A 26,241-nucleotide genomic window follows, 5' to 3' on the forward strand; every position below is an offset into this window, starting at 1 on the left:
ACTTAACCTGAGGTACCACTATACATGATTCCCTTTATTTCTAATGTCCATACATGTTTTGTTGCTTATGTAGCAAAAATGGCACTATCCACTGGAGGAAGGTATCAAGAAGACTGGAGAACCCCCAAGGTTTGCTGAAGGACAAAAAGATTGGTGGGGGAGATCTCCAAATTGGTCCCACTGTTCATTGACCATGGAAAGTTGACTGAATTTTGGGAGGGGGTGAAAAGGCATCTTATGGAGGGAGGCATGGCTGGCAGACTGGAATAATGAACAGGAGCAGGAGCAGTCCATACTGCAATATCTTGTTGCAAATCCAGTTGTGACTAATTCCAAACCAGTTTGTCCGTAAGTACATGCACACAGAACAATTTCAATTTTCCTGTGGTCAACAAATGTCCATGGACTGTGGACTATTTAAGTACATATTTGCCTCCTTGCCATGCTTTTTTGCGGTCTTTGTGACAAAGATGAGTCATCGGCGTTAATAGGACCAGGCTAGAAAAAGTGGCCATATATTTTAAAAGCAAAATATGTTAATGCTGCCTTGGCTCCCAAAGTTGAACATGATGAGGTCTAATGTAGATTACCAAGTAGCATGTTAGCAACCCTTCCGTTTTTATGTAGCTCTTAAAGAGCTGCGGTTGGAAAGAGTCACCATGCACACGTCTGTGATACTCATTATCCCAACGTTGGCCATTAATCGGTCCTGCCATATGGCATCAATAAGGCAATCCTCCTGTACACTCTAAAATATCTACGTGTCAGTTATTCCTGACCAAAACAATATTGTTATTCTTTGGCACAAATCCTTACCAATTAGCTACCTTTGAGAAGCTGGCCAGATCTTTGTTACTTGGCAAACCAAAGCCATCTCAAAGGTATATAGGCTATAATGAGAGCCAGGATATTATTATTATTTTTTGCTAAAATATTAAGAGTAATATTTCTAGCGTCCCTGACCTCCACCTCTTGCATATTCATATTGTATGTTATGTACATCTGTTCATTATCTGGCCATTTCAACAGCCATCAATTATTCCGCTGACATGGAGGGAAGCAATAGTGATGCACAGTATTTTCTTCACTGGTGCTGCAGTGTGACAAGGTGGGTATCTCAATGCACCTCTGGATGTAATAAAACTCACAGTTTAAAGGGCATCAAAAAATTAGGGAAAGATTTACTTCAAAGTACGCTCACTACACTACTCAATTAATATGTGTCCATCTGACCCCTATGGGGAGAAATTATTCTAGAGTGGAGAGGGTACCGGGGGCAAAACATCCTCTGATAGGCCCTCTCTTCTGTTGGTGACTCCTGGAAGCTGTTAGGGCTCTGGTAGCAGCCCAAAGATGCCAGATTTTGGTGCTGGACCGGCCAGTGTAGGCCACATGCTGTCCGTGCACTAATTTTCCCATATGTCTGATATGCACATACAGAATCTTATTGTCTAAGCAACTCTGCAGTCTAAGCTGTGGCCCAACCAACTTTCTTCTTCTGAGAAACAAATCACAGACCTGGAATAGGTCTTGTAGGCCATCTGGTCCAGTGGAGGAAATCCAGAGCTAAGGCAACCCAACTTGTCTCTACAACTGCAGATGCTACAGTAGCCTGCCACCATTTTAGCCTCCTACGGAACAGCAGCAGCAGAAAGAGAGACCTGTGAGAATTCAAAGACATTATCATGAACAAGGCATGTGCCAGATGCAGTGGCATAGCATGCATTGGCAGCACCCGGGGCAAAGCAAGGGTTGCACCTCCTAACCTCCTTGCAGGCATTGCGTGGGAGGCAACAAGTGGTCTTCACTGTACCCCTGCTGTACCTGCTCCTCATGGAGGTTGCCTGCAAGTCACCGCATTCGCTCTCTCAGCTTAGCGAACTCCCAGAGGAAGCAGTGGCTGCTGCTCCTTGGTGGGTTGGGTGGCGTCCCAGAAGCGCTGGAGATGCAGCTGGTCTAGGAGGATGGCGGTAGAGAACAGGCTGAGGCACCAAGTGCAGCCCTTCCCTGCCCACCTCTCTTTGGTCATGCAGCACAAGGGTGGGCACCAAAAGGTTCTGGGTGAGCAGACAGCTTTCCTCTCTCTGTTCCCACTGTGGGGCACATGCTTTGCCCAATGACACATGCTGGGAGGGAGGCACCGGGGAAGGACCGATGTGGGCCAGGAAATGTCCAGGAACTGGCTGGTGTGAATTCCACCCAGGATGGGCTTCTCTTCCCCAGCCACAAGAAGGTGGTGCCGCCACAGCCTTGAAGACCTAGCCTGGGCCCGGCTTGCCTACCCGTGGCTCCAGAAAGTGGCAGCCACACAACCTTGGCGAGGGAGCCTGTTGTGGGCACGCTGAGTTGTGCCCCCTCAGAATTCTGCACCCGGGACCACAACCCCCCTCGCCCCCCCACACTATGCCACTGGTCTGATGCGCACAGAGAGAGTTTCCAGTGGTCTCTGCTGTCTCGTGAGAAATGCTTCTTATATACAGTGGTACCTTGGTTTACGAACTTAATCCGTTCCGGAAGTCCGTTCTTAAACCAAAGCGTTCTTAAACCAAGGTGTGCTTTCCCATAGCAGCGGGGGACTCAATTTGCAAATGGAACACACTCAACAGGAAGTGAAACATGTTCTTATTCCAATGCAAAGTTCACAAACCAAAACACCTACTTCCAGGTTTGCAGCGTTCTCAATCCGAGTTGTTCATAAACTAAGCTGTTCTTAAACCAAGGTACCACTGTACAAAGAAACATAGACAGCTGCCTTTGTTCTGAGTCAGATTATGGAACCTCAGCATTGTTTAAACTGACTGGCAGCATCTCTCCAAGGCTGGAGGTAAGGAGATGTTGCCAGTCCCAGCTGGAGATGTCAGAGTTAGAACCAGGGAGGGTTGTAGCGCCTGCAAAGTCATATCTCTGCACTCAAGCCCTGGCCCTTCTCTTAACTTTAATTCAGCTGGAGCCGATAAGACTGAACTCAACAGAACTAGCTTTTCAAGCTAGCCTGCTAGAAAAAAAATATATCAAGCCTAAATCTTCACATGGATAATCAGCATGTTAATTAAGACTTTTATTGTGCATGGAGGTCTGTCAGGCAGTTCTGGAGCCAAGTCTGAAGAAGTCGTCTTAGGGCACTGAGCACTTTGCCAAAAAAAGTGGGGGGGGGGAGCAAACAAAACAAAACAAAAAACCTACCATGACCAAGAGTGTCATGACCACTTAGAAAACTTTCTTCAAGGATGAGAATTCTTCTGCTGGCAGCATGCTATCAGGAACATCTGGCCCAGTGCTATGTCACAGTTTCTTCTGTTTATTTTACAAACAGCCAGCCACTGCAACATTTTCGGGTTGTAGTAAATCTGAGATAGGAGAATAAGGAGCACAGAAGAAAACATCATCAAGTAGTAAAGTATAAATTAAGACCGGGGTGGGGTGGGGATCAGAATGATGTGCATTGAAAAAGAGAGTATTTTATTTGCCACTGCAGCTGCAGATTTTCACATCTGAACCAGCTTGCCTCTGGCCTACATTGTCTACTTCCCTTCACGATTCTGGATAAAAAAACACCAATCTGTACTTAGAGGATACAACCACAGCTCACAGAGGGTAGAAATAAGAAGGATAAAAGGGGTCTCTTTAATTAGTGGGAGATGGTTGGGGGAAAGATGGGGTCAAGGTGAGTACAGACATTTGGGTTTGAGGAGTGCAAGGGTCAGCTAGCAATTGTGTGTCAAAGAATATCTAGAAATGGAGTGGCTTAGAACAGTGGATCCCTTCCATTTATGCAAGGCACTTCCAGGGGCAATGGGAATGACTTCTGATTTTTCAGGTTCCCCACTGCAGCCCACCCATTTCCCATCCAATGCCACTCTGATAGATTCTCCAACCTCAGGAGTGGCTTTTCAGAGGGTAGTAGTGAGTAGAAGGACGAGCTGATGAAGCCCCATGCCATGAAGGCAACTCCACCTATGGGTTCTAAGCTAACGGATTTTGAGCAATACATAGAACCTGACCAGTGGTATGCATGAAAATAGGAGCTGACATGAAGATCAGAACAATGCAAATTGCTGAATCAGCAGCCCACTGGCTTCATCAATCCCCCGTCCGTACAATTCAGATGCAAGACAGACAGAACTAGATCTATCAATGTGGAAGAAACTGAATCCTGAAACAACAGTGTTTATTGCAGTTGCCACTCCTGATATGTGGATGGAAATACAATGCCACAATCTATTATGTGCATTTTGGGTGCAAAGAACTTTGCAGTCCTTCTGTCATAACAAAACCTGTAAGTTAGGTCTTTGCTATGCATATTTTCAATGAAAGTTAAATACCGTGGTTTGCTCAAGGCCATACAGCAAAGCTGGAATTTAAATCTGGATCTCTTTAGTCCAACATGATCACCTACATGCCTCATTTCCCAGAGTTCTAGTCACCTTGGTGTTTCAGTAGCATCAGGTTGGTATGTGTCTGTCTTCAGTACATCTAATAAAAGAGTTACTGTTGATTAGGCTTTGAATAATAAAAATAATAAAAGAGTTACTGTTGATTAGGCTTTGAATGTCAAGTTTCCTTTGGAAGAAGTTGTGAAACTTAAGCAAGGGATAAATGCAATTTTGCCCCCAGTTACTATAGGCCATTTAACTTTATGGTTTATCAAAAATCTGTTATTTAATGGGATGATTGGGTCTGTGTGTGGTTTCTACCTTCGGCTTTAGCCAATTTTCATAGTTTCTAAAAATTTACTGTAAGAGGTTATGGCTTGACAATGGGAGACCACTAAGGCTGCCAGCCTTGCCAAACTATGCTGAATTATAGTGGTTTTGTAGTATTGGGCTGTAAGCCACAGGGAACCAGAGGGCTATAGCGAGAGAAAATGCTTTTCTAGGCAGACCTTGTTCTTCTTCAAATACAGGATTCTAACTAGAGTTTATTACTACAGTTCATAATGGAAGATACTAGTATTTATTTGTACGAGTACTAAATCCGAGAAATGTGAAAAAGACAAGGTATGGGAGGCCTGCAATACAAGGTTGCTGTGTGGGCTGCTCCTGTCCAGCTTTCAAGCCAGCCAGTCAACCCTTCCAGGATGCTCCAATCCATAATTCTCCTTTAACAGACAGTCAGTATTCCATGCACTATGAGCACGCATTATTTGCCCATTTGGGGAGAGGAGTCTTCTAAAGATTTTCTGTACTTCTGCAGACGTTGGGGTTCTCCTGAGCTTGCTGATCTGCTTGCATAGCACCATGTTGGCTGGATAAAGATTGGCACTTGCAAATGTGTTTGCTACAAGTATATAATACAGGTTTGTATAGGTTCTGCATGTACCCCAAACTACAAGAAATGAGGTAACTTGGGGAAGGTTCTCACATTTCTGAGTTGGATGTTACCTTTAGCAAGGTTAGTGAGATCAACTCCTGGGCTGCTCTGTGGTCCAACCATGTTTTCTTTTCCAGAGAAACAAAAGCAAGCTGACTAGGCAAATGTTCAGAGCATGAGAGGGGAGGGGGACCAAAGTTTTATGGCAACGTTTTCGACCAGATTATTAGCCACTTTCAGTGTAACTAATACAAATGCAGAATATATTAACAACAGTAACAATAATAAATAATACAATTTAAATAATGGTGGTGGTGATGTTCAGTAGTAATGAAATGTTGAGTGTTGCTTGAAGAATATACACAAAAGTGGTGAACAGAGGGAATGGTTGGCTAGAACCCCCAAAGGGACCACTCCTTTTAAGAGGTGAGGATGCTTTGCCATGTCTCATTGTGGGTCCCACTTGTAATATTTAAAGTAGGATTTCCCAAACTTCGGTCTCCAGCTGTTGGACTACAACTCCCATCATCCCTAGCTAGCAGGACCAGTGGTCAGGGATGATGGGAATTGTAGTCCAAAAACGGCTGGAGACCCAAGTTTGGGTTACCCTGATCTAAAGCATAAGAAAAAAAGGGTGCTGTGGCCACCAGAGGGCTCACGAATTTTAAAATAATTTTTGGCACGGCTTACGTCACACATTCCCCATATCATAACGCAGGCAAACAAGGCTACAACTATACCTGTAGAAGGAAAAGAGCAAAGCAGAAGTACACGTCAACACACGGACATATAGAGATGGACAAAGATATTATTTGGAAAAGGAGTATGAGGTTCCTATAAGCATCTACACAGGAAGTCCATAAAAGCAGTCTTGATGCTGAACTATTCTTAAGATGTAATGTAATTCAGCACCAAGCTCTTCTGATCACTCCATCTGTGCAAGCGTTCCTGCTTTCTGGGTGGACCAAGCCCCTCCTCCTCCATCCATGCACTGCTCTGGGGGTTCTTCTGACCCTCCAGAGTGGATGTTGCACATGGGTATGTGGTGGAAGGAGAGGAGGCAAATTTATGTTGTGCTAGCAAGAGCCTTTGCGCTAACTAACGCTAGCATGTCAGATTGGTTGAATTCAGGCCACAATATTTTTTATTGATTATTCTTTATCCCATTAACACCTACATACCAGTCATCTTTTCCAAGTTCCAAACCAGGATGCGCATCTTCTGGGGCATGTTCCCAGGCGAGTCATGTGACCTGTGCCTCACCCCCCCCAAGATCTCACATGCTTTTTTGAAGAGCGCAAGAAATCACGGCACTCAAAATGGCTGCCGCGATCTTGTGTGAGAAAAAAATGGGATGTCCCTTTTTTTCCGGGGCACTTGGGGAAGTATGTACCTGTAGATTGAGGAGTATAAAAGATATCAAATTTGACTGAATTGCTCCAGCAACAGTGTGTTCCTAGGTGCTGTTCAGAAGTCACATACAACACTGTCATCATTCGTAGGTTTTAGGCCCCCACTTCTGAACAGCAAGGCACTGAGTTCTCACCTACACTGAGAGCACATTGTTGGTAACAAACACATAACAGAGCCATGCTGGATCAGGCCAATGACCCTTCTAGTTCAGCATTTTGTTTCCACGGCAGCCAACCAGATGCCCATTGGAAGCCGGCAAGCAGGACGTGATGAGCGCAATAATTTAATTTCCCAATTGTTGACTCAGATAACATCTCCAAGGAAGTCAAGGGATTTAAAAAGAGACACGGGATCCAAGAGAGAAGTGTAGGAGGAGGCTGAATGTGAGCAGGCATAAGAGACTCAGTGACTGGACACGGAGGCTAAGGATGTATCCTATTCTCTGCTGTAACCCAGCAGATGCCTCTGAGAAAGCCACAAGCAAACAGGAGCACCTCTTCCTTGTTTTTCTGCAGCACTTGGGACCTGGAAACATGCTCTTTCTGAACTTGAAGGACTCAGTTAGATAACATAAAAAATTGTCACTGGTAGATGTGCCCTCCATAATTCCCATTTAAAGCCCGCTAAGGTTGCATAAAGGTAAAGGGACCCCTGACCATTAGGTCCAGTCATGGCCGACTCTGGGGTTGCGGCACTCATCTTGCTTTACTGGCCGAGGGAGCCGGCGTACAGCTTCCAGGTCATGGGGCCAGCATGACTAAGCCGCTTCTGGCAAACCAGAGCAAGAAATGCTGTTTACCTTCCCACCGGAGTGGTACCTATTTTTCTACTTGCACTTTGACGTGCTTTTGAACTGCTAGGTGGGCAGGAGCAGGGATCTAGCAATGGGAGCTCACCCCCTCGCAGGGATTCAAACCGCTGACCTTCTGATCAGCAAGTCCTAGGCTCTGTGGTTTAGACCACAGCGCCACCCACGTCCTTTAAGTTTGCTTACCTTATCCTAAATTTAAAGAATGTTTAAAGCACATGACATGACTCCAATGAAACATGGCCCCCACCCCAAAGATATTCGGGACGCAAAAGGGCTTGTCCCCCTGGAGCTGGTGCCCCTGCTCCAAAGCTAAGCATTTAGGAGCACTAAAAATACAAGGTGCTTCAGCCTCGAGGGAATGGTGCGCAAGTTCTGTTATGCACAATGGAACGTCACAGAAAACACCATATAAGTCACTCTGAATTAAGATTTCATAACACCCCAAATCATTTGCAGAGAAAATTGTAGATCAAGCCAAAAGGCAGCACATGGAGACCTGCATTGATTATTGCAAAGCAGCCCTAATTATTATTAGCCTAATTCCCATTATGAGGCTGCATAGGCATCGACTCCTAGGGGCTGAGGCAGTCTCCCCCTCCCCCATTTTTTTTGGGGGGGGGTTTAGAGGGCCGGGCCCCCTCCATGTTCAGAAGGTGTTTGGTTCCACCCCCTGGCTCCTCACAATGTCACACGCGCAATGTCAGGGCGTCACATTGGGCCCCCTCAATCAACTTGAGAACATGGCGCCTCTGTGAGGCTGGTTCCTACATTTCACTCTCTATATCGTATGTGTTATAAAATCCAAAGATAGCATTTCCAACAGTTTTAAGGAATCTGTTCAACTGGTGAAAGTTGCATTCCTGGCGTAAGTCAGAAAGAGAAATGCGATTTATCTGTGGGAAGCAGACAAGGGACTTCTTGGCCTCTCTTCTACTGAGTCATCTTTCTCTCTCTCCCCCCCCCCCCCCCGCCTTTCATACTGACAGTGGTTTCTAGGAAATGTGTAGACCTTCAAACATGAGTCAATAAATTGCTTATCAAATCTCACACAAGATCCTTTCAGACCATGATAAGATAAAAAGTGGATAATCTTGCCAAAGCCCAATGCTGCCTCTGTGGAAATGTGTAAACTGGCTACAGAACAAGTCAAGGTGTAGAGTCCTAGCTGAATGTATGCCCTTTCCTTCAGCCTAGCTCATTGGGGAAGGACTGTAGTGCAATGGAGTAAAAATGTATGGTGCTTTCATCTCCTGTTAAATGTGTCGTGGGGTGGCCAAGTCGGGGCAATGCAGGTGGAGAATTGACCAAGGACCAAGAGGAGAGCTCCAGCAGGATGTGGTGGCCTCTGATGGGAGTGGGGGAATCGGCTAGTGAGGATCCTGGATGGGGGCTGCCTCAAGAGCTATTCAACAGTGGAACAGGCTCCCTCAGAAGGTGGTGGACTCTCCCTCACTGGAGGTTGGAGATTCCTTTGTAGCAAGGAGTTGGACTAGAAGACCCTCAGAATCCCTTTCAGCTCTACAACTTATCATTCAACATGCTTCTTGTCTCATCCGTCCCTGGGTGTGCCATCACCTTCTCTGTCCCTGCCTCTCTCTCCAAGCATGGCGGAGCCTTTCACTGATAAACCCACTCCTGCGCCATCAGATACTGAGAGTAGCCCTGCCTGCTAAGAGGGAGAAGAAGGAGCAGACTGGGGGGAGGAGGTGTCAGAAGCTGTAGAGGCAACAGGGTTTAGTGGGCAGAAGGCAGTCCAGAATCAGGCAGAAGTGGTGGCTGGAGAGGAGTGGGGTTAAGAGGCAGAGATCAAGCAGACAGCTGAAGAATCCAGGGAGTCTCCCCCTCCTGCTGCATCCAACTGCCCTCCAAACCTAGTCTCTCAGAACACAAAGAGGAATGAAAAGGGTGGAGCAAAGAGAGACAAGAAGAAGGAGCCTCAGGTTGCTGGGGAAGGACTGGGGGGAGCCTTAGAGAATGGTGGGAAGGCGGACCCATTCATTCCTCGCAACTGCCTCATTGGGGCAAGACCTACTGGGAAGAGTTGCTGAGATTACTAGGCGTGAGCTATTTGGTTTATGTAAATAAAGAGTTAACATCACTGACATCTTATGAGTTATTACTGGCTTGCTTCCAACTCCCGCCTTGACAGCAGCACCTCCAGCAAAATCGTAGCCAGAGTTCTTTGCCATCATCTACCTAGGAATGGGAGAGAAATTTGGTTCAGTTTGCATTTTCAGCAGAATCTATCAAATTCACAACACTTCAAAATTCACACTTACCCAAATTTTGTGATGCAGTTCTCAAACAAAGCACCACTTTTCCCAAGCACCCCTTCAACCCTCTATTACTTTTTTTTTTAACACAGAATAAACAAAATCCCACGAGGCAGCCACTAAAAGAAATGGAAGTGCTCTTTGCTATAGTCAGAGAGGATAGGAAATCACATTAGCCTGTAAGGTAGGGCAGGTTGCAATGTGATTTCATGTGATTTAATAAAAGTCAGAAAGCCTCCAATCAAGCATTCTATAACAGATCAGTCTGCAAACTTGTGATTTCAGAGTTGACGTTAGCAGGAGCTTGTTTTGATGGTGGGCTCAAGTGTGCGTAGATGCATCCAGCTTCTCATTTCGTGCAGCTGAAAGGTAAACGACAGCTGATCTCTGGCTGTGTGTGAAGCCGGCTGAAACGTGACCATTCATACATTTCATTTCCCATTGCAGCTTCAGTTTCTTTGACTTCTTAAACTGTTTTTCCTCCTCCCCCTGCCCTTTGCTAATGTACATTCTTCTAAAGGGGGGGGGGGAGAGAACATGCTCCAGTGCTCCAGTTTCAGAATGCAAAGGTATGATGTTATTTGTCACCATGCCCAAAAAAGTCCTTACTCAGTAACTTTGCCAGAAGAGGGAGAGGGAGAGAGAGAGAAGGCAAATGTTCCCCCAGCTGTTTCCTGTCTACAGTGTCTGTGTAATGTAGATAAATGTGAGGATTTTCTCTAAATCCCTCTTCTGTTTGCTAAATCTCACTGTCACTGCTAAAATCAGTGCAGATAGAGCCTGCGCAATGGAATAAAAGTCCTCAATATTGAAATGTGACATTGCTCTCAACATCTCACCTCTCTCTGGATTTCTTTTCTTCCCTTTTTTTTCCCTCCCCCACCTCATTATTACTGCTAACCAATTCATTTCCAGAGTTTGCACTTAAGAAGCAATGGAAAAAATCAACAGTCTTTCAACACAATTATTTAAGTGCTGCTTTTGTGATTTCTTGAAGGTAAATCTTTCTTCCTATTTGATTTTTCTTTTTAAAGAAAATATTATGATTATATTGTGTGTAATCTGATTCTGCTTAGAAGAGTGTTATATGCACTTTTTTCAGTGTCATTATTTCTGTACTGGGAATTTTATTTCTAAACTGCTGAACAGACAGTTTTAGCAGAGCTGAAGAATGACTGCATGTGATGGTTGTTCTGAACACAGCTAGGTAACTGAGGAGGTAAAGCTATTGCAGGTACTTAGGAATTCAGCTTGTGTTGGGGAAACTTTTTTTGCAAAATTCTGGCTAGGTTGTCATATCTGAAATTTCTACTAACATCATTTTCTGTAGCTAGTGCTGCTAGCATGGAGCAAGAAATTTTAAAGTTTCCCTGCAGGTGCAAATGCTGACATTGTGATAGTCATTTGACAGCAGGTAGCTGGTTCACTTCTGTAAGACTGCTATATGCACAGAATTAACATTGAACGTACAGCTGTTTTCTGACAGTGTTGTACATTTACTTCTTTTTAATGCTTTCCTGTTAAGTCAACATTAAGTTTGTTTTTCCTTTTCTAAAACAGAAACCATGTACAGCTTTTGCTGGCTATGCAGATTGATGATAAGATTAAGTTATTCTGCATTAAGGAAAGTAGAGATATCTTCATGTCAAGCTTTGTTTTGCACTCTGCAAAGAGGCTTTTGTCAGACAAAGTTGGAGATGGAATTTTTATACCATATTACTAGTCATTGCTCCTTAAGAACATAAAAAGCTTTTAAGGTTAATTTTGGCTTCAGTAGATGCACTGACCTCTGTTTCTCTCAGCTGGCCTTCACTCAAGTTTCCATTCTCAGCAAGATTATATCCTTCAAGAACAATTTTTGTTTTGTTTTGTTTTTCCATTTGTAGCAGGATTTTGTACAGCTGACACAGTCTCTAAAGCAGTAGGTGCCAATTTAGTTTTGTTTTTTTAATTATCTAAGTAGGATTTATCCATTTCATTTTAGGATGGGGGGGATTTTGTAACAGTAGAAGCAAACAGAATGCAATGCAAATCTTGCTGAATTCAGTAGCCATTGGAGAGTCAGAATTACAACTCCACAACTATGTGCATCCTTTGCTCAGTTTACTGAAGAGTTGGAATTAAACTACTGAGGTTGTTTATATATATATATATCCAATATACTACAGATTCCAAATTGCTGTCATTTAGCCATGGTCTACTGAAATCAAGTGAGCTATCCCAATTTATAAGTGGAGACAGCTTCTGCCAGTTTGGTGTGCATGACCTAAACATGCTAACTGAGAACCACATCTGACTAAGCTCTAAGGGACTTACTCCCTAGTGAGGCTAAGAAGGACTGCAGTTTCAGTCCAGAAGTTCTAAGAAGGGTAAAAGCCATCTTCGGAAAGAGATAAGCAATATATTGTATGGGTGCTTTCCCAAACATTCTGGATTCTGCTAGACCCTATCATATGAGCTAGAAGCATGGGGGCGTACCCCCAACTTTCCTTTACATTCTGCTGTCTGCACTGATTTTGCTAATCCCTTTCCATGGGAACTAGAGGCTGTGTGACTTGTGATTGTCGGTTGGGAAAACCATCCGTATAGACCTCTTGTTTAAATCTTCCACTGCATTACTTTGATTGCATCCACTGCGTTAGGTTATTTCTATATCACAAGATGTGTCTAGTAACAGATTGATGATTTGTGGTGCTGTCTTTGAAAGCAGGGCAGCTTGCGTGTGCATTTACTTAGCATAGACTGACACTTAGTTCTTGGGGCAGCCAGACAAGTTCGGAAACATACAAATGAATGCATTTTAATCTGTGGCATCCCTGCTGCCACGGCTGTGTCTCTGAGAAATGTTTTCAGTCAATTGAAAGCGTCATCCGTTTAGACGAATCAGCGCTCACCCAAATTTCGCTGGAACATTCATATGTGCTGCTTGATTTAAAGCTTGTTGAATGGGAGGAGTTGCGGAAGGGCAAGGAAGGTGTAAAAGCCATGGAGCAAGCCATCTGTTGGCTTCCTTAAGTGCCACTGTTTTGGACCGCCGCTCTCCAAATGTAGTAGACACTGGATCTTCTCCTGAAGGAGAGATTCGTGAAAATCCCAGCTGTAAACACAATTGGTCATTCATTATAGGGGTGTTTAGCCTGCCTTGCACTGTCCTGAGTCAGACTCAGAGTCCAAATGTAATCAGATGCTTCGATAAAACTCCACCCACATGGCAGTGCGTGCTTTTAAAGGCCTCTGTTTCCCATTCAATTTGGACATACAATAAATTGGACACACCCCGACCTATTGAAAAGACCAGCGGCCAAATTGTTAGATCATCGTAAGTATTTTCTTATGAATCCCACCATCCCCATCTAAATGAAAAAGAACAGGAAAGGTACAGAAGAAGAGAGTATTATTTCTGTCAGATTCCTGAATAATCTTTTAAGGGACAATTTTACGTTTTTCAGAGCTAGGTCTATAGGTCCATTTGGCCTAGGAGCATATGAATCCATCCCTTTCCTCCAAGTCATTGATTGTTTTATAATTTGTCAGGGTGGGGGAGTGTTGAAACTCTTGGCAATTGCATTGTGTCATATTCTTGGCTTGCACTAAAGGGGGGGGGCATGGAGACCCTGTATCTTGTCCCAGAACTGATATTTCACTTACAACGTAACTCTCCTGAAAAGTCTTTAAAAAATATAACATTGCTGAATGAGGCTTATGTTTGAGGCAAGGCCAGATGTGAATTAAGAACACCCTGCTAAACACACAGTGTTCTTAGACAGATACATAATGCCATTCCGTTGAGACCATGATGGAAGAGCTCTTTGAACTGCATCCTTGGAAGCAAGAGCATGAAGTCAGCAGGTGATTTACCTCTGCACGCAACAGCTTTTAAGATATCATTGAACAGAGGAAGTGATATTATTAAAACATAACCTCTTCAGAGCTTTAAGAATGAAATACAGAGGGGCTTTACTGTCATGTTCATGCATTCAGGGTTTTTCTTTTGTTTTGCCAATTTATTTTTTAACGTTACAAAGTTGAGGGAGGACTCATGTTGCAAATGCAAAGAAGGGGTATTTTCCAATCCCTCCTTGGTGTATCTCATTTTGGACTTTGTGTTGGATGTTTTCATTGTATCAATGCCATTATGATGAATGAAAGTGATGGTTCCAGCTTCTATACTAGCTGTTTTAATACAAACTAGCAATTAACCCACCAGTCATAGGTGGACATAGAGTGTTGGCTTGCAAAGAGCAAGGACCTGTGCAGGGGCAATGGATCCTCACTCGTTCTGTATTAACCATGAGCTCCCTAAATGGTAGGACCAGTCCAGGTGTTGCCAAGAGTAGATTCTGCCCTTATGCTAGCAGTGGGGAACCATGTTCCAGATGTTGCTGGGATCCAACTCCCATCATCCCTGTCTGTTGGCCATGCTTGGTGGGGCTGACAAACACCTGGAGGACCACAGGTTCTCCAGTCATGCCTTACAGAATAAGGTTGCCATGTACTTTTCCAGTGAGAGTGAATGGCAGCCATATGGGGCAAACTGAAAGAGGACACTACTGAGACCAAACCTGCTTTACAACCATGGTGAACCCAGCCCATTGAGAATATCCCCTTTTCCTATTTGCATAGGCTCTTCTGGATCTGGGGTTTTGGTCATGTTGGGGTATGATAACAGTCCGGGGGGGGGGGGGGGAGTTGAGGAATGTCTTATATATGAAGGATTACTCAATATAACAAAGGTGTAGGATCGTGATGTTAATGTGGCCAAAACAGCTGAGAAACAAGATGGAGGTATCAGTGTGAGTGGGTTGGGGGTGGAGAATCACAGAATTGTTGACTTGGAAGGGATCCCAAGAATCATCTAGTCCAACCCCCTGCAATGCAGGAATCTCAACTAGATCATACATGACAGGTGGCCATCCAACTTCTGCTTTAAAACCTCCAAGGAAGGAATGGCCACCACCTCTCATGGGAGTCTGTTCCACTGTCAAACAGCTCTTACTGTCAGAAAGTTCTTCCTGAAGTTCAGTTGCAATATCCTTTCTCGCAACTTGAATCCATTGGTTTGGGTCCTAGCTTGCAGACCAGGAGAAAACAAGCTTGCCCCATCCTCCATGTGACAGCCCTTTAGATATTTGAAGATGATTATCATATCTCCTCTCCATTCTCAGTAGCCAGAAAATGCTGAGCATCTGTTGCAGGGAGCTGGAGAAAACCAAGGAGATTCAGAATGGAGTGTCCTGGAAGAAGTAATTAGCAGCTCACTAGAACCGGTCCCAGCTATATTTCAGAATTCCTATCTAGCAGGTGTTTAGGTGTTCCCAATTGCTTCTGAATCTAAGAAAACATAAGAAGTGTTTTTGTGCTTTGATGGTGCTTGTGTTTGCCGTTTCCGCCTGGTCCTTCAAACGTTCTGGGGAAGAATGTGACTAAATTGTCACTGATGTCCAGGAGAGATCAGTTCACTGCAGCTGCTTTGTGCTGCTCCAGTAACACAAAGCAGCTGCTAATCCTAATTTAAACAGCATTTATACAAGGGTTTAGAGCTGCTTTGGTAGCTGGACCACACCCAATCCATTTGGCCTTGCCCTTTGCAGTTGAACCGTACTATATCTGTTGATTTAAACCCTCTGCAAACTGACAACTGTAACACTGCCTGGGTTTACCTATGAGCTGCCAGGATCAATAAGATACTCAGGGTAGGGCTCCTGTGCTTTTAACTGTTATGCAAAAGAGAGCATTTTGGGGGAGGCAGGGGCAACTCTGTGAGTTAGTGGTTAGAGAAGCTTTGTCTTCTGTTGAATCTGGCAACTCTCTTTTCCCTACACTTTCAGGAACGGTCTTCATAACAAAGGGACTGGAAAGCCTTTAGAGACTTTGGACTCTGGACATTTCCCATGTTTTTCTACCCCTCCCCACCCTACAACTTCCCTCAGCGGATTGATTTGCATGACCTTTGACTGCATGGGACGTGGCTTGGCTTGATCCCTGCCCTGGTTGTCTCACATATGGTGGGAGAATGTCCATTTCCAATCAATGGAGGCTTGAGTCCAGGCCTCTGTCTGGACGCCCTGGGCTCTCTGTGCCTTTCCCCCACCAATCCCAGATATGTGTGGGCAAAACGCAATTACTCAGGGAAGAACAAAGTGCACCCAACACATGTTCAGTGGTGCCCTGTTAATGACTTCACATGTTCCCGGAATGAGCCCTATATTTGAAAGTAGCTTCTGTGACTGACCCCGCAAACAAAGTTTGGCTCAAGTTAAACCCTGGTGGGTGCAGAATTAGGTTTTCTAATTCTGTACAAGCCACACAACCGGAAAATGATGAAAAACTGACCAGGCAGGCAGGAAGACTCATTGCCCCAAACATTACTTATCCTAGAACCTTAGAAAATATTTCCTTATTGTGAAGGAAAGCAAGGGTTTTTGTATAACTTAACATTGTGTCATTTATGCTGCACTCACATTGCAGTTTATTCTATTTTCATGACTTTTCCCTGTTAATGTCCACATTACATTTGAGCTTTCGCATGCTGTAAAAACCAATTCCAGGATTATAGTGGAATATAGTGCAAGTTTAGCACTCATTTCCATACTAGTTATAAACAGATTATTATTTTTCTGGAAGCAAATAATAAGGAAAAGAGCATTGAACTTGGAGTATATTACATTATAGTCCCAGAAGTTGCTTTTACATTGTGTGAAATCTGGACTATGATGAGGAACTTAACACTTAGGGCAAAGTCATGAAAATGGAATGAACCGCCATGTGAATGCAGCCATAGTCTCTGTTTCAATATAATGTGAGCTATCTTGGATGCAACTCTACCAAGTCTGAATCAACATCTGGGGACCCATGGTTAGAGAAGACTGGTGTAAACAATACTGAGCTAGGTGGTCCAATGGTCTGACTGTGTAAGGCAGTTTCCTATGTTCCTATATTCTATGTTCCTATAACCTGCCTCTGGGCTTCCCAGAGACATCTGATTGGCCAATAAGGAAATGTGGTGATGGACTGAATGCAATAAATCCTCAGCCATTCCCAGCTATTAGTCATAAATGGGCCACTGAAGGAAAGATTAGGCCTGGAAGCCTATGTCCTTCTCCCACCTTCGTTACACCTTTGGCCTGCCAGCATCTGCATTCTCATACAATATGTTTTAAGGGTTCACCCAGAACATAAAACATGACTGCGCAGAACATAATTGCAAGCATGATATGCAGGTGCTCTCGCCCCGGAAACCAGCAATGTCACTTTCCATTGCTCCTGTCATGGTGGTGATGCCCTGAAAGCTGAACCAGCTTCTTTCTGTGGTACAAGATGAAAAGAAAATGCATCTCTTTAATCAGACCAGCATCTTGATATTCCCTCTGCATGGATCCTAAGTCTTATTCTTAGCCCCAGCAATTAATGAGGTGGGAAGTAAGCAAGGATTTTAATCTACTGAAGCTTGTAGCACCTGCTGCGTGCTATCTTGTCTATGGAACCAGGCTTGTGTATCCAATAACACAAAAATTGGTCCAGGACACCAAGTGCATAGTGGGTTCTCATGATCAGCCACAGTAGACTGCGGGTTCCAACTAGCTGTTGCATTGGGGACAGAATCACCCCAGCAGAAATTGCCTACCAAGCAGAAATTATTGGACGTGTGCTCTGTGATTATGGAAACAACATATGCGCTTGGTAAAAATGCACCCTGCACGTACAAATAAATTCCTCTACTATCAGGTCAGCAGGGACCTTTTTCAGCCGAAGGGCCACATTTCCTCCTGGGCAACCTTCTGAGGGACCGTGTGCCAATGATGGGTGTGGTCCAAGGCAAAAAGTGGGTGACCAATGCATCTTCAGCAGGCTGCATTCCAGCCACACACATACACACCTCTTTCAAGAAAATCAAGATGTGTTATTACGGTTCAAGGATACATTCTACCCAGGAAAAAGCATTCAGATCATGGAGCAGGATGGCTATGGGATGTGGCCTGGGGACACTCCTGAGGGCCGGATAGAGATGCCTTGAGGGCCACGTTGAACCCAGAGGTCAGAGGTTCTCCACCAGTGCTCTAGTCTACCAAAACTCTTTGGGCCCTCAAAATTCCCCAGATGTTATCATTTGAGGCCAAATGCTTCTGAATTCACTTTTAATGTCACTTCAGGAGAAATCTAGTGATGTTCCAGACTGTGTGAGACCCGTTGATTAATTTATTTTATGGATTTGTGGTGTTTATATCCCACTCCAAGGTGGCGTACATGGTTGTCCCTCTCCTCATGTAATCCCCACCACAACCCTGTGACGTAGATCAGGCTGAGTGTCAGTGACTGGGCCAAGGTCACCCTGTAAGCTTCATGGTCAAGTGGGGATTTGAACCCTGGTCTCCCAGGTCCTGGTCTGACACTCTAACTGCTGCACCACACTGGCTCTCTAATGCTAATGCTCTTATCAAATCTCCAAGTTTTCCCTTTGCCAAATTTGCTTTAAAGTTCACTTTTGTCAAAAGCACCAGGGGTCCTCCGAACACATGGCACATGGCAACCAACTCTCACAGTAAATAGGAGGTGGGAGAGGAACAGTGTGGACCTGGTGGGTGAAGCAGAATGGGAAATTTCCCAAAACAGGCCATGCTTCAGGATTCTACTGGGAAACTCTGATGCAGTCTCTCTCTCTCTTTGGCAGGTGAAGATGCACACTGTGTCCTACATTCATCTCTTCTACTTTGGCCTGTGTTTGCTTACATTAACCAGCTCCTCTGCTGCTGCTGCCCCGGAGACACTTTGTGGTGCTGAGCTGGTTGATGCTCTTCAATTTGTCTGCGGAGAAAGAGGATTTTATTTCAGTAAGTTTGAACATTTGCTACCATTTCCCTCATACAATCATTTCTAATTCCCTCTCCCCTCGTTTTTCATGGGGATACAGTTATTTGAGGCTTGCGTATGCATAGTTCTAGTGGCTTACTCTACTGAACCCCAGAGCTCTTCAGAATCCAAAGGTCAAGCAAAGCACAATATTTGGTCTAAGTTCAGCATCTTCCCTCTGCCCTCCACTCCCAGCCGGATTTAGGTTTGATGAGCTACTGAAGGTAATGGGGCCCTTTCAGTTATTTCCCTCATCCTCCTGTTGTATTTGCTAGGATTCCCACCCCCACCTCTGGTAGAACATGTTGCATCTGGCAACTCTTGAGAAGTGCAGCACAGCACTTTTAAGCAAGTGACAAAGAGGGTTCCACATTGCATTGCCAAACTCGCTTTACTACAGCATCTGGTCTGAGCGGTTGTATGAATTGACGTTTATTGAAGTGGGAAGTGTGGGAGACAGGAAATGACTGCATAAAGCAACTGCTAGGAGATGAGTGTTTTGCATTGATCAGTCCTTGCTATTGCCTTGGCTTCAATAGGTTTGGGTAGCAGGGATAGGAAAACACCTGCACTGGATTCTAGAAAGCTAGGTGATCATGTGACTGCATGGATAAAGGCCATTGCTTGGCCAGAGAAGAGCACTAGAGTAGCTAAGTGGCTTCTCCTCTCTGATCCTTAAGGTGAATTCAGCTAATATCTATAAGAGTTTCGGTCTTTGATTAAAAGGATTTGCCCTTGGTTATCAATAGTGGATCAGTTGCAGAGTAGTGATATTTAGCAGCTAGGAAGCTACAACATATGTCAGGGTACAGTGTAAATGCAGCACACACAAGGCTTCCATTCCAGAGGCAGTGTGTATAAGCAAAGTCATATATAGCCAAATACTGCTGGTTGGTGGAGGGTGGAGACACCCACATGCAAAGGCCCTCCCTGTGTCTCCACTACTTTCCTCGATTTCTTTGTTCATTTGTTGTCTGTTGCTCCAGAGGGCTGGGCTTGAACCCATCAGTGGAAACGGCAAGGAAACTGATTTGGATTAAACATTAGAAGAGACTTCCTAGTGATAAGGGTTATTTGACAGTGGAACAGTGGACTGCCTTGGGAGGTGAAGGCGTCTGCTTTGCTGGAAATATTTAAGCTGAGGCTGGACAAGCATTGTAGTTGAATCCTGCATTGCGGATATGGCATTGAGCAGGGAGTTGGACAAGGGTCACATCCATGCCACGCATTTAAAGCACTCTTATACTCTTTAACAGTCATGAAGAATCCTGAGAATTGTAGCTTTTAAGGGTGCTGGGACATAGCTCTGTGATGTTGATACACTTCACAAACTGCACTTTTCAGGTTTCTTTGAAGGGTGCCATGACTGTTAAAGTGGTATAAGAGTGCTTTAGATGTACGGTGTGGGTTATGACAAGACTGTAACTCTCTCTCTCTCTCTCTCTCTCTCTCACACACACACACACACACACACAAAGCCACTGCATTAGAAATAAAAAAAGCATCACTCTTAGTGGGGAGGTTAAAACTGAAGCCCAAACAATGGATATTTTACTGTCAGGGAGAATACCCAAGTAGAAAACTCTTGTCTAACTTTAGGGGGTTCTTTATAATGCTTGGCCTCACTTCTGAGGTCTGTCTCAGTTGCCACCACAGGAATCAATGTGATGACTGAAAAGGTAGAAGGTGTGTTCCTGATGCTGAGTTAAAGCAATTTCACATCACTGGTATGCTAAGTATGAGTAAGTCAAAACTAAGTGTTGAACTATTGGCTCAAAATGAGTAATGTGACAAGGTTTGAAATCTTAGCTATGGGATAATAGACAAAAACGTTACTTGATTTCTGCTCCTGGGGTGCTGAAATCTTTCTGTAAATGTACCCAAATAGAGAAGAGAGAGCAATGGCGGTCTCATTCCTATGTGTGATATACAGTGGTATCTCTGGTTACAAACGCTTCTGGTTACAAACGCTTTGGGTTACAAACTCCGCTAAACCAGAAGTAACTGCTCCTGGTTGTGAACTTTGCCCCATGATGAGAACAGAAATCGTGCGCCGGAGACATGCGTGCAGCGGGAGACTCCATTAGCAAAAGCACGCCTCAGGATAAGACCAGTTTCAGCTTAAGAACGGACCTCCAGAATGAATTAAGTTTGTAACCTGAGGTACCACTGTGTACGGTTACAACTCCCCTTGTGTAATCTTTTGAAGTGTATATTAGATTAAAAAATAAAAGTACTGGTGATTGCTATGCTATTATATCTCAGACATACATCCCCACACCACCTGTTTTGAAACTCCACACATTTTGGGGATTAAAATATTAACAATTTTTTTCATTATTAATCACCTGAGTGCCACATTCATCCTAGGCCAACCCTCCGGGGCCACATGCAAATTTAACGGGAGTTGCATTCCAGGAACATTGGGAAGGGCACGGATTTCCCTACACCAAGCCACTGACATATGAATGAAACCTAAATGCATTCTCTCTCTATAGACGGCCATGATATTCAAACTTTTTACCAGTGTTCAAGCATTAAGCGTCTGGGAACTTTGAGTCATTGCAATGGACATAATAGTTTCTGGACTGAATGTCCGGGAGAATGAAGTTCTCTGTTTGTTCACAGAGCCAGTCTAGCTGCATGGGCTGTGGGCAATGCCAGTGCTAGCTTCTACCCACAATTCCACCAATGGGCCTTAATCCTGATACAGAGGAGCAATCTCTAGGGGCGAGATGGCAGTTCATTCTACATGCTGATTTTGTTCTTTAGCTTCTCTGCCAACAATGCCAACAAGTGTACTCATTAATTAGTGCTTATTTTGTTGGTAGGGGTTTGGGTTTTTTTGGGGAGGGGAGAGGGTTGTGACATAGACATAGGTCCATTGTCCACTAGACAGAATCCTGCAGTTGGGGGTGTATCACCTTATGGCTGCCAGCTATAAAATTAATGTTCCATGTAAGGTCAGGTCCAGTAGTTACTGCTTGGGTGGAAGTTCTCCAAGGAAAACAAGCTGCTCAGGAAATGCTTATTCAGTTGACCTTACTTTGCCATCTGAGTCAGTCCATGCTCAGGGTTAGAGAAAGGCCATCATTTGGCTGACAAAGAGACATCCTAGCCACTGGAGAGAGAAAAATCCAGTACTGTGGTTTTTCAAGTGTACAAGTAAGGCTACCTTTAGGAAAGCTGAATTTTATCTTTTCCCTCTGCATGCCTGACATTGCAAATGGGATATGGTACTCTTTCTTCTGGTTCCTTTATCATAGCCTTTCCCTCCCCATTTCCTGCCTCATGCCACTTATAAAAACATCCATGGAAATATCAATGATCTGTACTCCCCCCCACCCCCGCATCCCGTGTCATAAAATTCAGCTCCCAAATATAATTTTCTTGCTAGGGTAGGCAGAGATCCTGAAAATGATTGTATCTGGTGTCAAAACGAAGAGAGACGGAATTCTACCTACTAATTAAGCACACTGGACAATCTGCTCCCATTCTACTGATAAAGCTGGTCTTGGCAGGAACCACTGAGAATATGAGATGGCACTAAGCCCTTGAGGATGTGAGGGTTTCAGCACACGTTTCTTTTTGCTAGACATCATTGGTTGTTAATATATAGCTTCTAAATCATTACCCACCCAGAGGTCTTGGGATAAGGTGGGCTAGAAATAAAAATTGATCTTCTGTTAGAGGGCTCTTGCAATCAGATATCAGGTGGCACTGCAGCAAATTTTATGATGCACCGTGTTTTTTTAATGCAAAAAAAAGAAAAGAAAAAAATCCTGCTTCCCACTGTTTCACAATACTTTCCACTCACATCCATTGCTCCCCTGAACTGCTGCTGCTTTTGAGCCATTTCTTTTCTTCTACTTGAAAGGACTGTGTTTCAAAGAGCAGGGGAATTCTCCCTGGCCAGAGTTCTAGATTGCATTTTGAGTCTACATGAGTAAGGGTTCAGCCCCCAATGTGTGTGGAGTGACAAGTACTGCAACAATGGCACCAGTGCCCACCTTTTCCTCCTGCTTACCCCATTGGAATTCCATGTAAAAATTCAGGGATTCCTGAACAGGGCTTCAATTTAGCCCTATTAAATTTGTGACGAGCTGATTCACATCAAAAGGTTGTTTTGAAATGAAACTATTGCCATTCATTGATGTGCATACACACCGGGGTTTCAACCCCATGGGATGGCAGTGGGATGAAGGACAGTTTATCAATGAGGTAAATGAAAGAAATTAAAACAATGGAAGAATTAAGTTTCCCTTTTTTAAAAAAGCAACATTAATGTATGGAGGTGTTTTTTGTAAAATAATAAAATAATAATAGTAGTAGTAGTAGTAGTAGTAGTAGTAGTAGTAGTAGTAATGATTTATTTCTACCCTGCCCATCTGGCTGCGTTTCCCCAGCCACTCTGGACGGCTTCCAACAAAATATTAAAATACAATAGTTCATCAAAAATTAAAAGCACAGGCACTCCCCTCCCCACCCATTTTTAGTGCCCCCTGACAAAGATTGCTGAAAATGGGGGTCACTTTTTCAGTGAGGTAAAAATGTTGATAAAACTCGGTCTCACATATGAACTATATTTTCACTGAAGCACTTTGCAAAGTTTAAAGCTAGAACAGAAAATATGGCATCTAACAATTAAGGTATGGCTTAGATTTAATACCTGAGACGTTGGACTGGTTCAGATAGGGTTTATGAGAAGTCGCATACCCTCCCCCTGGGTTTGCTTGCTCCCCCTCCTCCTGCTGCTTCCTCCTGTGGTATGACCTTAAGGAAGAGTTCAAAAGCTTTCCCTTCTGTTTTAGATTAACCATAAATTATTATAGTGACTGAATCCTGGCAAACGGTGGTAAATCTTAACTTTAGTGAGTTGAAATAAGCCAAACCATAGTTTATGAAGCTGTCTTGTTTCAACTAACCATAGTTAATATTAGCAACAGTTAAGGTGTCAGATGTGACACACTAAACTGCAATTAATCTAATAAAATCACTTCTGATGCCATTCTTATGATTTCAGCAGAGGAAGAGAAAGGAGGGAATAACATTTGAGCCCAAGGCTCGTTGATGTATGTTCTCCTTGTGCCAATCATACAGTACATTCTGTGCTACCTGTAACCTATACAGTGACAATAATGTTACCTAAGTCATGATGTAGCATAACTTCCATGAGAATTCTGACACATGAAAGGTTGTGGAGGTGTTGTGGGCAGCCTTGCTTCTGCTATGAAAGGTGGAAAGGCTGTAAAAAAAGAGGGGGAGATGTAATTTTGTGCAATATTCTTATTCTTATTTACATTTGTATACCACCCTTCATCCATAGATCTCAGGGTAGTTCACAACATAAAAATACAATATAAAAACACAAAATGCATAATAAAAACAAAAACAAACCAATAATCCCCCCACAACCTATTTAAAAGGGCACCAAGTGTTAATCAGCCAAAGGCCTAGTTGAAGAACATTTTTGCCTGGTGCCTAAAGGTGGTTCCAGCTGAACTTTCCTGGGGACAGCATTCCACAAGCAGGGAGCCACTGCATGAAAGGCCTGTTCTTGTGTTGCCACCCTCTGATTCTGTCGTGGAGGAGGCACACAAAGAACCACCTCAGATTTTGATCTCAGGGTCCAGGTAGATTCATATGAAGTTGCACTGAATTGTATTTTCTCAGTTTCATTGTTATACCTATTGCACTCTGTCTGCTAAGGGACGGTTTAAAATATTAAGCAGCATATAAATATATTAAATAAAAAACAAACCAATTGCTTTGCTGTAACCATGGATGAGGAGCCTGGGGCTCTCTAGGTATTGTTGTATTCCAGCTACCATCAACCCTGTCCATTGGCCATTCTGGTGCAGGATGGTGACAGTTAGCGTCCCACAACATCTAGAGGCCAACAGAATTCCAATCTGTTGATTTAAAAATCAGAGAAATTCACCTGCTCCCCCAAACCTCCTGAACGTTCTCCCCCTTCATGGGGAGTGAAGCAGAGGCATAGGAAGGGGGTGCGGTGGGTGCGGTCCGCACCGGGTGCGATGACTGAGGGGGGTGACAAAATGGCAGGTGAGTGGGTGGTACACTTTGCGCTGGGCGACAGCCATTCTTCTGACCCAGTGGCCAAGAGCAGCCCTCCTCAACCTTGGTGAGGTGCACTCAGCCACAGCAGCTCCAATGCTGGGTCATGTCTGACCCGACTAAGGAGAGCAGGAGGAGAGTGAGCAGCAGCGAGAGCCAGTGTGGTGTAGTGGTTAAGAGCGATAGACTCGCAATCTGGGGAACCGGGTTCGCGTCTCCGCTCCTCCACATGCAGCTGCTGGGTGACCTTGGGCTAGTCACGCTTCTTTAAAGTCTCTCAGCCCCACTCACCTCACAGAGTGTTTGTTGTGGGGGAGGAAGGAAAAGGAGATTGTTAGCTGCTTTGAGACTCCTTCGGGTAGTGATAAAGCGGGATATCAAATCCAAACTCTTCTTCTTCAGCTTCCCCGCCCCTCTCCTACCCTGAACTGTGGCGTGTGGGAGGGCACCCTCCGCACCCCACCCTCCTCAAGAGCACACCCGCCCTGGGCAGCGCAGGCATATGCTCTGCCACTGGGGTGAAGGGCCCCATTAAAGAGGGTGAAAGATCATCTCAACATTAGATACTTAGCAGTAAAGATTCACAACACTGAACTGTGGACCCTAGGAATCTGGGTGGAGTTGACACCTTTGATTACTTCACTGCATATTTAGATCCTGAAGGGATGGATGTTGCTGGACTGCAAATTCTATCCTTTTTGTCCACTGGTCATGCTGGCTAGGGCTGATTGGAGTTGTAGTTCAATACATCCAGAGGGCTCATTGGCTACCTGTGGTGTCTAGCAATATAATGCTAGATATAATGGTCAGGCCAGATCTAAGACAGCTTCCTATGTCCCTATATTATTCTCATACTAGAGACTATGGCTAAGACAGTAGCAGCTTGTTTAAGGCCACCTGGTAAGACGCAAGACTTCAAGCAGAAACTACCTATTCCATGGTTCAGCCTCTTAGCCTCTATGACACTGAAAGACTTGATTTATATGTAAACCTATACACAACTAAAGAGAGAGGAATATTACTTACACACACACACGAGAGAGAGAGAGAGAGAGAGAGAGAGAGAGAGAGAGAGAGTTGAGAAAATTATCCAAAGATACAACAGGCAGGGTGAACCGAAGAAAGATGTAAAATGCAGAAGGAAAACTTGGCCATGAGTAGCTAGGTGATAAAGGACAAGTCATATTTCACTGAGTAAAGCAATCTCAAACTGGTTGCCAAGTAGCATCAGACGTTTCCAAGTTGTCTCTCTCTTCTCTCTTTGAACAGCATTCCATTTTGCTGCTAAAGCAAGCTGTTTGGTCGCCCAAATTCCATGGCATGGTGAAATTGTGGCTTTCCAAGCTCACAATAAGATGCCTGACAACCAGTATAAAGCTTTGTATCTGAGCCTGTTGGCCCCTGGGGCCCAAACAGCTGGAAAATTACCTGAAATCTTATGTCTTTTTCAGAAGGAACCACAGGTATTCAAGACAGGATTTTTGACGTTTGTGCTTTTTATTATTTCCT

The 26,241-nt window shown here is 44.2% G+C and overlaps 1 protein-coding gene and 1 long non-coding RNA gene across 6 annotated transcripts in view; one reads left to right on the forward strand and one right to left on the reverse strand.

Annotated features, from left to right (window-relative positions):
• Positions 1-1,855: 1,855 nt before the first annotated feature.
• Positions 1,856-25,673, reverse strand: LOC310658989. Its single transcript, XR_014502571.1, has 5 exons — positions 25,361-25,673; positions 23,800-23,899; positions 18,535-18,609; positions 3,184-3,347; positions 1,856-1,956 (listed from the first exon to the last, which is right to left on the reverse strand). It is a non-coding gene; the product is annotated as an uncharacterized lncRNA (long non-coding RNA).
• Positions 10,282-26,241, forward strand: part of IGF1 (insulin like growth factor 1) — a 68,063-nt gene continuing 52,103 nt past the window's right edge. For 3 of the 5 annotated variants that reach the window (XM_083401578.1, XM_083401577.1, XM_083401579.1), the window contains exons 1-2: positions 10,431-10,804; positions 18,476-18,635. In XM_083401578.1, coding sequence (XP_083257704.1) covers positions 10,742-10,804; positions 18,476-18,635 — 223 coding nt within the window. In that variant the 5' untranslated portion in view covers positions 10,431-10,741. Of the gene's footprint in view, positions 10,377-10,430; positions 10,805-13,059; positions 13,127-18,475; positions 18,636-26,241 lie in introns of those variants that run through there. The other 2 variants (XM_083401581.1, XM_083401580.1) reach the window with 2 other exon arrangements.

The sequence above is a fragment of the Podarcis tiliguerta genome, assembly GCF_965153285.1.
Source record: "Podarcis tiliguerta genome assembly, chromosome: 10".
Lineage (NCBI taxonomy): Eukaryota > Metazoa > Chordata > Lepidosauria > Squamata > Lacertidae > Podarcis > Podarcis tiliguerta.